This window comes from Eleutherodactylus coqui, chromosome 2, assembly GCF_035609145.1.
Source record: "Eleutherodactylus coqui strain aEleCoq1 chromosome 2, aEleCoq1.hap1, whole genome shotgun sequence".
Classification (NCBI taxonomy): domain Eukaryota; kingdom Metazoa; phylum Chordata; class Amphibia; order Anura; family Eleutherodactylidae; genus Eleutherodactylus; species Eleutherodactylus coqui.
This window is the reverse complement of record NC_089838.1, coordinates 242,509,971-242,522,784: the sequence shown is the minus strand read 5'-3', so window position 1 is coordinate 242,522,784 and position 12,814 is coordinate 242,509,971. Positions and strand designations below refer to the sequence as shown.

Here is a 12,814-nt window from a genome sequence, read left to right as displayed (position 1 = left end):
CGTAAAATGTGGACGCAAATTCTTTTGCGCTTAGAATTGAACAATCGACTTGGGACCCATTAACTTTTCCTATTTATGACATAATCAATGCTCGTGCCAAATTTCACATTTCTATGACACCGGAAAGTGAGAAAATTACATTCCGTATGTAAAATTTGGACGCTAATTCTTTTGCGCTAGAATTGAATATTCGAGTTAGGACCAATTAGCTTTTCCTATTTATGACATAATCAATGCGCGTGCCAAATTTCACGTTTCTATGACACCGGAAAGTGAGAAAATTACATTTCGTACGTAAAATTTGGACGCTAATTTTTTTGCACATAGAATTGAATAATCGAGTTGGGACCCATTAGCTTTTCCTATTTATGACATAATCAATGCCCGTGCCAAATTTTACGTTTCTATGTGAGAAAATTACATTTCGTACGTAAAATTTGGACGCTAATTCTTTTGCGCTTAGAATTGAATAATGGAGTTGGGACCCATTAGCTTTTCCTATTTATGACATAATCAATGCTCATGCCAAATTTCACGTTTCTATGACACTGGAAAGTGAGAAAAATACATTCCGTACGTAAAATTTGGACGCTAATTCTTTTGCACATAGAACTGAATAATCGAGTTGGGACCCATTAGCTTTTCCTATTTATGACATAATCAATGCTCGTGCCAAATTTCACGTTTCTATGACACTGGAAAGTGAGAAAAATACATTCCGTACGTAAAATTTTGATGCTAATTCTTTTGCGCATAGAATTGAATAATCGAGTTGGGACCCATTAGCTTTTCCTATTTATGACATAAATCAATGCTCGTGCCAAATTTCACGTTTCAATGACACTGGAAAGTGAGAAAAATACATTCCGTACGTAAAATTTTGACGCTAATTATTTTGTGCATAGAATTGAATAATCGAGTTGGGACCCGTTAGTTTTTCCTATTTAGGACATATTCAATGCCCGTGCCAAATTGAAAGTTTCTATGTGAGAAAATTGGATTCCGTACGTAAAATTTGGATGCTAATTCTTTTGCTCATAGAATTGAATAATCGAGTTGGGACCCATTAGCGTTTCCTATTTATGACATAATCAATGCTCGTGCCAAATTTCACGTTTCTATGACACTGGAAAGTGAGAAAAATACATTCCGTACGTAAAATTTTGATGCTAATTATTTTGCGCATAGAATTGAATAATCGAGTTGGGACCCATTAGCTTTTCCTATTTATGACATAATCAATGGCCGTGCCAAATTTCGAGTTTCTATGACACCGGGAAGTGAAAGAATTAGATTCCGTATGTAAAATTTTGACGCTAATTCTTTTGCGCATAGAATTGAATAATCAAGTTGGGACCCATTAACTTTTCCTATTTATGACATATTCAATGCCCGTGCCAAGTTTTAAGTTTTTATGACATTGGGAAGTGACTAGGGATGAGCGAGCGTACTCGGAAAAGCACTACTCGCTCGAGTAATTTGCCTTATCCGAGTATCGCTGTGCTCGGGTCTGAAGATTCGGGTGCCGGCACGGAGTGGAGAGCTGCAGGGGAGAGCGGGGAGGAACGGAGGTAAGATCTTTCTCTCCCTCTCTCCCGCCCACTCTCCCCTGCTCCCCGCTGCGACTCACCTGGCAGCCGCAGCGGCACCCGAATCTTCAGACCCGAGCACAGCGATACTCGGATAAAGCAAATTACTCGAGCGAGTAGTGCTTTTCCGAGTACGCTCGCTCATCTCTAGAAGTGACAGATTTAGATTATGTACGTTAAATTTTGACGCCAATTCTTTTGCGCTAGAATTGAATAATCGAGTTGGGACCCAATTACTTTTCCTATTTTGGAGATAATCTATGCTCGTGCCAAAGTTCATGTTTCTACGACATCGGGAAGTTGGAGAACTTTTGGCGAGTCAGTCAGTCAGTCAGTGAGTGAGTCAGTGAGGGCTTTCAGCTTTATATATATAGATATCATGGATGTGTTGTGCTGTGGAACTAGTGTGGTACTGCTGCAGAACAGAAGTGCCAGGATGTGAGTGAGTGTGTGGGCACAGTTGGAAACCTGTACAAGAGATTGGGAGAAGAATCATAAGCTGTGAAAGGAATTCCTGGAGCCTCCTGCTGAGAACAATTGGATCTGAACAGTTGACTGTGGACAAGTGTGAGATCCGGGGCTAATGGAACAATATTCTACCTACTTTTGGCAAAATAGAGATAAATTCTGATGCATGTTGAATGCTTGCAGCTAAAGAAAGTCAGGATCCATGAAAGGTAGTGGTGTACTAGCAACTATGACCCGGGGAGGCGCAGAGCAATTCCTTAGAAAAAGACTGGTACACTCAAGTCATACATGTGCTGAGCAGGGCTAGCTGTGGTAGAAGGTAGGTAGTCCCTTAGAAACCCATAGCCACAAGGCAGGAAATGCAGTGAAGCTAGCAGTCACTTTGACACAGTCTGACTTGGTGAATATGACTACAGAGGTTGAGATCCCTAACCTTGGTTCAAGAACAGCTCTGTTTGGTCACGCTACTAATCCTTAATAAATCCCTCTGATATTGCAACTTGTGTGTCTTCCTGAGGAACACCTCTTACAAGTTGCCTAAGGAAGAACACTTTAAGAGTGTCATGTCTCATCTACCTGACTCTATTCATTGACATGTATAAGCTGTACTGTATCTGCAAGTGTTTGCCTTCTTTAGTTTGTCCCTTCTGGTTCTCTGTACCCCCTGTGTTGCATAACCCCTCCCTTTCCTCCTGCTAGGGAGTTTCCTGTCTATAGCCCACCTGTTAGTCTCTACTCTGTGCTTTGGCTAATCATCATTCTTTTTACCTACTGCTGAATGTGCATTCTACAAGATTTCTACCTGAATAAACCCTGGAATCTTCTCACATGCCTCTGCAGTCGAGTTGGATGCTGTCTGACAACATATACCTGCTGTGAGTACTGGTCCATAACTACAAGAGCACTTACCTCAGCCTATACGCTTACAGCCATGTTATTGAGTCAGAATAAAAAGACTAATCTATTAATTTCTTGCATATGCCATAAATCGAATATGATGATTTTGCTTTCCTGCTCTTATTTGGTAAAATAAAAAATTAGCAACTTTTCTGTACAAAGCTGAAATAAAACTAGATATCAACGTTTTTTAACCAATCCAGTTTTATTATATTGTATCAAGAAACTGGATAATTATGAGACCTGGCCATTATAGAAGTCGTTTTTATCTCACGTTGCCTATGTGAGATGGTGTATGCTTTAGCTCACTATCACAAGCAGATTGGCTCTGCTTTAATCTTGGGTATATTGTAGAAGTAAAATTCCATCTTAGTGAACAAGAATAAGAGAACTTTAACATTCACGCCAAAGCATGTTCACACAACTCTTCAGCTTACTAAGGAGTAGCAAACCAAATGTTTTACGTATTCCTACTGCATGAATATGTTTCCCTCAAGTTAAACCTATATTCTAGAATTGTAAAGCAATGCAAAACTACCATCTAATTAGTTGAATTAACTTTCAAAATCCCCACACGGAAAGCACCTGAGAATGCAGAAACTCCAGTGTAACATGGCGCCAGTGATGAGACAATGAGTAAGATTTATGTGTGATGATGGAGAGAATGTGTTATCCATAACTACCGGCACTTCTGTTTGCATACACAGTATTCAACACATACGAAGACAGAAAAACATTATCTCATTCTCAAGAAGTTAAGGAATTACATGAGAAGATGTAGTAGTAGGCTGGATAAATCCGGTCTGCATCTCTTAGCTGATTCTTGGGCAAGATGTTACCTGTCTATCTAACGAGTCCAACAAATAGATAAGAATATGTTTAAGTAAAAGCCAGAGGGCTCTAAAATACCTCCTAATGAGATATGGCTGCTCAGATTAGACGCGAGCTTTCCTTGATTATTTGGGGAAAATATGCCATTCTCTTTCCATGACATATCTTAGATAAAATAATGTGTTCAGCTCTATAGATTGGCATAAGATAACGTGGTCATGTGGCATGGCAGATGAAAGGAGCCAGTTGTAGATAACCTAAAGAGACATGTTATGACAATATAATTCTTTAGGATTTACAGCAGTGTCAAAATCTCTGCTTCCACCAACATACCATTACACCTGTCTTCACTTTAAATTTTAATTATTGTGCTGTCAGTGGGTGAATGAAGCAGTTAAAATGCCCCAGGGGAAATATTAGAGTCATACGCCCATTTACAACAGTATGCTCATGTGTTTCCCAAGTCAATGGTGAGCCAAGTCAATTCTATTGGATTTAGTGACTTTTAGTGACATATTATTAATGAAGGTTGAATAATAAACATAACTTATCTTGTCCTTATGTTAGCAGGGCTGACTGCATAGGTTTCCACCGTATGGGCTCATCTTAGATTCAGCTCCTGGCACTGTGAAGATGTCAAGTGGGTGGGATCCATAACATGACATAAACTGTCAATGGGTGACGTTAGATTGACAGTGAACAGTGGGGACTGCCCATTTGGCATGTTCACAGTACCAGGAACCGAAACTAAAGAGAGCCAGTATGGGGGAATAAATAAAAAGATCAACGGACTAGCGCTCCAATCCAGAGGAATCCTAAGAGAAGGTGACTATGGAGTGATATGCGAGTATGTAAGAATACAAAGGATGGGACTCACCTGGTGTGGAGCGCCCATCTGATGACAGGAGTACGCACAGTCAGTCCGAGGCGGCTTTACAGATAAATCCAAATAAGCAAAATTCCTAATCCTTAGGGACAGCATCTGGGAAGAGCCCGTAGGTGAATATGACCTTGGTCGACAACACAGAAAAACAAGGTAGAAAAGGACCCAACGCTCTTTTGCAATTTGGATAATGCAAGAATAGGAGATCTATTGAAGGAAATAACTTACTTTGTAGAGGAGCCCTATAGACACACAGGACTCCTCTCAATCCCAGTGCGTCCTCAGGAGAACCTTTACTTTTGTCTGTGTCTACATATGCCTACTTACCAATAAACCAGTTGAAACAAACTTCCCAGGATTTCTTTCTGGTTCTCTGAGGATGCACCGGGATTGAAAGGAGTCCTGTGAGTCTATAGGGCTTCTCTACGAAGTAAGTTATTTCCATCACTAGATATACTATTCTTGCATTATCCAAATGGCAAAGAGGTGTGGGGTCCTTTTCTACCTTGTTTTTCAGTATGAGGGAATGGTGGTGGGGCAGTATGAACAAAACAGTTTCTAGTACCTACCTTTACTAGGTAAGTAGAGATTTTTTTTTCACATATAAAAGCTTGTTCTACATGTTAAAAAGCCGCTCCAGCAAAAGCCGAGGAACTCCTGTGCTCCAAGCGACAGGTCTCCCTACTGAGCTTTCCAGCCTTCTGGACAGCTCCCCTGCTGGACATTATCCTATTCTCTGCTCCTGCAGTCTAGTTTCTATCTGCAAGACTGACTCCTCCCTTGATTAAGACACCCTATATAAACCTGGTCTGCCATTTCCTCCCTGTGTGATTATTGTGCTTCCAGCCTGCAGTCAAGCTCCTCTACCTGCCTGCTCCTCCGACAATTGCTGCTTCTGCGTACCAAACTCTGGCTTCACCTGACTACGCTACCGCCTCCTCTAAACTACCATTGATGCTTCTGTGTACCAATTCTAGCTTTACCTGACTACGCTATTGGTCAGCACTGGTTGCAACAAGAAGCTCCAAACCTGAACTGGATTGCTACAAAAAAAAAAGTGTCCTCACTCTTCTATATGTATAATTGAGTCATATACCTTAGATATAAAGTGCCACAGGAATCAACACGAAGCAGAGAATACCAATTTAAAATTCCCTACAACAGATACACAATCTTGTTAGCAAGCATGACGAGGTATGGACCACAGATTGGAGCTAATTAACAAGCCTTGTTAGAGAAAACAGAATGCTAGCAGATAAGTAGCATGGACAGATAGAATGGGTCTGGCAGGCGTCTCTAGTACGCTTTATAAAGAGAATGTGCTTGGATTTAATATATGTGTTTACTCAAAAAATACTGTAAAAGCAAAACCATTTCAACAATTGAATATTTTACTTTGACACATCAGACAGTTTATGGTCTACATAAGAAAATATTAGTTTGAGCATAATCTTAATGGCACACCTCATTAGCAATGTGACAAGTAAGTGGTAATAAAGTCACACAGTAGACATGTGCTTGCCTTACTGCCTGGATATCCACAAACCTGGAGCAATCTATCACAGCCAGTACTTACCCAGATAGTTATTGCTCTTGTCTGTCACTCTAATGTTAGTGGCACCTGCAGGGATCATGGTCACTTCATTGTATCCAAAGAGCCCTAAAAGTGACAGTAATGAGGAAAGGTGAATCTTGCCAAATCGTTACAACCATTTTAATGAGATGAAACAGTATCCTCTCCCCTCAGGCCTGTCATTTCACCGACTGGAGATACTGGAAAGATTTCTATGGGCAAGATACTACCGAGGTAGAGGTTAATAAAACACAGAGTGGTTGCATGCACAGTGACTTGTATATATTGGAACATGAATGCAAAGAATTCCATTTACTAACAACAGGAAGGAACCTGATTGTTCTCAGCTGTTTCCAGCGTACTATGACCAGCCAAGTTTCTTTACACAGGTATACCTGCATGTTTATTTAGGATGTTTCCCATTTAACAGTGGAGACTGTTACTAAGCATGAATCTGCAATGACTAACACATAGTAAGTGTAATTAATTGCACTGCTGTACGATTTAAGACATTAAGTAATCTAATTACAAATTTGTAAAAAATGGGTTTTAATCTATTAAAGGCATTTTCTCATAATAACGGCAAGCCTAGACAAGCTACAGCTGCACAGGAATTGTGGTAGTATGTGGTAGCCGCTCCAATAATTGGCATCCATGTATATTCTAGGGCTGATTAGGGCCCCACTGCTCTGACTCATATAGGGGGGGGGGGGTCTTGATAGCGAAAACAATTATCTGTATGCCCCTTTTGATTCTCTAGGATTGGAAATAGGGTTTTTTGCTTTTTTATGTTTTGCCAGAAAAAAGTAATGCATTTGTCCATGGGCTGCGTTTAGTATTGCAGTTCAGTCTGAATCATTTGAATAGGGATGAGCTGCAATATTAAGCCCCATTGACACTGACAAATGATCGCTCAAAAGTCGCTCAAGCGATAGTTTGAGTGACAGTTTTGGGCAATCACCTTGGCATACTTTATAGCAGCTAAGTAGCTACTATAGAATATGCAAACAGAACAGGACACTAATAGAAGAATACAGCTGCTTTGCATAAACAAACAACTGTAGTGTTTTCCACTCTGACTGCCAGTGTCCCAACTGTGAATTCACAGCAGGACACAGGCACAGAGAATGTTATCAGCGCAGCCGGCTGATAACAGCTTGCTCCACTGATAACAGCTGATCATTCAATTCTAGCAAGCTAGAATTTAGCGATCAACGACTTGTGCACGAAAACTGCACGATGTCCCTGCATTTAGACAGAACGAGAATCGCTCAAAAGATTCTTTTGAGCGATTCTTGTTGTGTCTAAATCAGCCTTTTGGCCTTTAGACAGAGCCCAAAGAGGACATGGCTCTGCTTCTGGAAGCAAAATAATTAGATGCTTAACAACTTCTTTAATAATTTTTAATCACATCGGTTGTGTGGTGCCTGTGAGGTCAGCAGGTAAATGGGAGCCTAAACCTTATGTAAAGGGTAAAAGCAGAGCTGCTAGTGAAGGGCTGGCCACTGGAGACAAGTACACCTCATTGTAAAAGATTAGTACGTAACATTAGAGAGCAGGGGACTCTACGATGCAGCGAGAGCAGGGGACTCTACGATGCAGCGAGAGCAGGGGACTCTACGATGCAGCGAGAGCAGGGGACTCTACGATGCAGCGAGAGCAGGGGACTCTACGATGCAGCGAGAGCAGGGGACTCTACGATGCAGCGAGAGCAGGGGACTCTACGATGCAGCGAGAGCAGGGGACTCTACGATGCAGCGAGAGCAGGGGACTCTACGATGCAGCGAGAGCAGGGGACTCTACGATGCAGCGAGAGCAGGGGACTCTACGATGCAGCGAGAGCAGGGGACTCTACGATGCAGCGAGAGCAGGGGACTCTACGATGCAGCGAGAGCAGGGGACTCTACGATGCAGCGAGAGCAGGGGACTCTACGATGCAGCGAGAGCAGGTGTGCCCCTCTGAAGTCGATGTGTGGCACCAAAATAAAAATCTTTTCAGAGTCCCGTGAGGAACTCTATGGGAAAGCACACATGGAACTCTGAAAAGTGTCAGATTTTCGTTCTGTGCCCCAACATCAGAGGGGAAAACCACAGAAAGCAGGTGAGTATAAGGGGAAGGGACATGTTATTTGTATGGTGCCAAGTTATTCTCCAGCGCTTTCAGTTAATTTGTTTATTACCCACCATGCTGGGTAGTCATTTTACCAACCTCGGAAGGATGGAAGGTTAAGTCAACCTTGAGCCAGCTAGCTGGCCCAAGCGGGGATTGAACCTGCAACCTTCAGGTGAGTGAGAGGTTAGGACTGCATTTTGCTGCCTTAATACATTTCCACTGCAGCTGGGGCATCCATAGAAGCCCCAGTTATAGGAGAAAACATCCCCCTGTAGAGAAAATAGTCACTGGCAGCCCTGCAGGCAGCTCTGCTGTAACAGGGGGCAACCAATGGTCACGTGATCGACAGATTGCATAGTAGAAGTAACACTTCCACTATCTTTCTTTACTACATAGTGCTTATTAAGTGCGATGTAGCCTGAAAGGAAAAGGTAAAAAGGTGGCTAAAAAAACTTCCCTTCTGGGTCCTCAGCTCTGTCTGATGGCTGAGGACCCCAACCTTCTCCTGCTTAATCCTGCACTATACGAACGGGATTGAAGTCCAGTACCAAGCACCGTAAATTTACTGCGCTTGATCCTTAAGAGTTTAAATAACTACATATATTTTAGGCTAGGCCAATTGTGGATCTAATAATATCAAGCTAAGAGGGAGTAATATGAAAGCCATCTTTTAAGTTTAGTTTACCATTCATAGCACCAAGACCTTGGAATATTAACAGTCAGGGCAATATTATGAATTGATATACCAAGTTAGTTTAAGTTCGAAGTGTCTGGAAACCACATGCCATACTCAACAGTACCGCAATATGTTGTGTAACAATTAATACCACTGTAACAAATCCTCTTCGTTTTCCTTAAATCATCTTCCTATAAGACTGTATTAGATCATACTGTCATACAGGTTAACACTAAATCATTACAGAATATCTAATCCTCCAGGCTTTACCAACAGGGAGTGTTCCTGACAACTGGAATGTGGATGAAGCCATACTAAAGAATCAGACGCACACTACATGTCTGAAACTACCTGTCTGAGTACATAAATTAGACTGTGACCTACTCAGCCCAGTGTAGAGACAATTAGATAAATCAGCTTCAGTGAGCCGCATATCTCTGTTCGGGCACTGACGTCTTGGCCAGCAGTGTGACCTCTCATGGATCTAAGTGCAGGATGACAATTACCAGAAGCTGGGTACTTTGTCGTGTAGATATTACGATGGTGTTGGCAGGATACATTTTGTCCTCCACAAACCCCACAGATATCAGTCTTCTCATCCGACCCAAGTATGAGATCACAGCCAACTTTCTAGGAAGACAAAGATATAACAAAATTGTATCCTTAAAATAACCTTAGTAGATGAACAGCTTAAATTTGCGGTCCAATCTGCAAGCAGTTCTACAGCAGGAGGGGCTGAGCAGGTTGATACATAGTTTTATGGGAAAAGTTTCAGTAGAAGTATTTTTTTCATTTAACCCTTTGCAATCCACTTTTGGATTCATGGTTTCCTAGGGGGCTTTTTCTTTCTGCCATTATACAATGGCACCATCTGCTGGCTAGAGCCAGTACTGCAGCATGGGACATGCTGGAGAGGCCCCCGACAACAAGGAGGCCAGTAATCTACAGTAAGAATACCCTCCCGGACGTCTTCCGACATCAGGGCTGTACAGCCTTTAATCAGAATGTCTTTAGACGTCAGACAGTGGACTGGAAAGGGTTAAAGGACTCCACACTGGTGAGAAAATAGCGTGAGATTTGTGTGTTGCGAGATGCCTCGCATCCAGGGGTTTTCAGAAGGTTTGTGAGGGCGATATAGGGCCGTAAATCACAACCCGATATCGCCCTCGCCGGTGTGCAGGAGCCCTAAAGCTCTGCTCATATTGGGCTGAACAGTCCATTGGGTGATCTTATCAGTGATCGACAGCTATCTCTATAGTCACACAAGCAAAGCTTTCAATCATTGAGTGGGACCGCCCACTGGACTCTAATGCCCAGAATGAGCAAAGGGGTTTAATAAAGAAATTACAACTTATACTCCTATGTGTCAGTGTTCCATTCTGATATATGCATTTCCTAAATCATTGCAAACCAAATAAACATATTTTATCTAGAGAGGTTATCGTCCATATAGCACAAATGTCCAGAATGGGAAATGCAGCCTACATGCATATAAGCAGACAGTATGGTTTAAGTAAACTTTTCACATAGTCTTACCAGGCATTGGCCATTGATACAAATGCCATTATATTCCGCGTGGCAGGACGTTCCATCCAAAACTCTGCCAAAGTTGTAATAGAAGTTTTGCCCTTGTGCCAAGCAACTTAGCTCGCAGTCTCCTTGTCCTTATTAGGAAACAGAAAACCACTGAAATGTTATTCTGAAATATCATGTACGATGCATCGTGCAGCAGGGAAAATAAAATAAATGATACTTTATTGTTTGAGAACGCTACTAATTCAGGAACCATAGATACGGAGTTATGTCCGGGAGACTATTATATTGTGGACAGAGTATGTGGAGTCGAGCCTCTGGTGCTAAGCCATCATTACCATGCCATTAATATTATACTCCTGATTGCTCACAGGGTATAGATTCTACATATTCTTTATGAATACACAATGAAGGTAATTAATAAAAGCAGCGCAAAATTACTGGTTTAGGTTGTAGTATTCAATTTTTTTTAAAAAGGTACCATAATATTTCCTGCTAGTACTTTAGTGGGCTAATCAATTACCATATTTTTCGCTTTATAAGACGCACTTTTCTTCCTCCCAAAGTGGTCAGCACATCCTAAAAAGCAAACGTGCCGAAATACAAGCTGGCCATCACGATTGGGCATCTGTTTGCGCGATCTCGAGTTTAACATGTAACCAAAATCGCGGTCGCGCAAACAAACTCGTGATCAGTTAGGAGTTCTCTCTCCTCTGCACTGCGCCCCTATTGTACTGCTGATTGGTGGCAAGCACTGGCGGGCACTGCTGCTGCTCCCCCGCGTCCACCAATTGGCTTCTTCCCTTCCTCACGCCGTACACAAGCGCCGCTGTTACAGAGCTCTGCTGCTTCTTCTGCGAAAGAGAAAGTAAAGGCATAGAAGTGGCCCTTCGTTTTTTTCCCATTTTCATCCTCTAAAACCTGGGTGCGTCTTATGAAGCGAAAATGGGCAAGCGTGACATTGGCCCGGGATATAAATAAGCAAGCTTACCCGATTGGAAAGGCAGCCATCTGTAATAATTTCCCATTAAAGGCTTATTGTTGTAAGCAGAGCACTGGAAATGTCTGAAATCCGTCACTCCAGATGGGCAGTCCTATGTAAGAAGAGTATTATTACCTAGAGCAATCTCTCTCAGCAAGAATTGTACAATGAGCTGAAGATGATCTGTAATGGACAAACCTTCATGTTGCACACTTGATATTGTCTGGTGTCTCCAGGGCAATCTGGACCGGCAGAATCTCTGTTATGAAACAGCAACGGAGAGAGATAAGAACTGAAAAACATATCATTACAGAAATCATTGTTTTTTCGGAAGACAGGCACAAGAATTCTTCTGCTGGCGATGTAGGAGCAGAGAATGTTAAAGAGAGCCATAGCAATGATATCAGATCAAAATACTTTCAGTGTTGGAAACTCTAGATGTACAAGATGGATGAGCTTTTTTTTATATTATCTTTTTTATATTACTTGTACGGACAAATAAAAAAAAAAAATATATAAGTACAAAAGGAGGTTGAGATGGTTCTTAAATAAAGATGAGCAAGCACCCAAATGCTCGGGTCCGCGTTATTCGAGTCAAGCTTTTCGAAAAATTCTAGAGCTGTACTGGAGTAACGAACCCCATTGACTACAATGGGAGACTCGAGCATTTTTGTATGTGGGACGCCGGGTCCCGAGGTGTGTTCTCGTTTTCTTGTTCTCTCTCTCTCTCTCGTTCGCTCTCTCTCTCTCTCTCGTTCGCTCTCTCTCTCTCTCTCGTTCGCTCTCTCTCTCTCTCTCGTTCGCTCTCTCTCTCTCTCTCGTTTGCTCTCTCTCTCTCTCTCTCTCGTTTGCTCGCTCTCTCTCTCTCTCTCGTTCGCTCTCTCTCTCTCGTTCGCTCTCTCTCTCTCTCTCGTTCGCTCTCTCTCTCTCTCTCGTTTGCTCTCTCTCTCTCTCTCTCTCGTTTGCTCGCTCTCTCTCTCTCGTTCGCTCTCTCTCTCTCTCTCGTTCGCTCTCTCTCTCTCTCGTTTGCTCTCTCTCTCTCTCGTTTGCTCTCTCTCTCTCTCTCTCGTTTGCTCGCTCTCTCTCTCTCTCTCGTTCGCTCTCTCTCTCTCTCTCTCGTTCGCTCTCTCTCTCTCTCTCTCGTTCGCTCTCTCTCTCTCTCTCGTTCGCTCTCTCTCTCTCTCTCGTTCGCTCTCTCTCTCTCTCGTTTGCTCGCTCTCTCTCTCTCGTTCGCTCTCTCTCTCTCTCTCGTTCGCTCTCTCTCTCTCT

General features: G+C 42.4%; 1 protein-coding gene across 1 annotated transcript in view; it reads right to left on the bottom strand.

The window, feature by feature from the left end:
- The window catches only part of LOC136612401 (ADAMTS-like protein 5), a 66,184-nt gene that overhangs the window by 22,849 nt on the left and 30,521 nt on the right, over positions 1 to 12,814 (bottom strand). The window contains exons 4-8 of the mRNA XM_066592728.1: positions 11,744 to 11,804; positions 11,555 to 11,657; positions 10,567 to 10,694; positions 9,537 to 9,660; positions 6,245 to 6,328 (exon numbers count right to left, since the gene is read on the bottom strand). Of these exons, the coding sequence (XP_066448825.1) occupies positions 6,245 to 6,328; positions 9,537 to 9,660; positions 10,567 to 10,694; positions 11,555 to 11,657; positions 11,744 to 11,804 (500 nt within the window). The remainder of the gene's footprint in view (positions 1 to 6,244; positions 6,329 to 9,536; positions 9,661 to 10,566; positions 10,695 to 11,554; positions 11,658 to 11,743; positions 11,805 to 12,814) is intronic.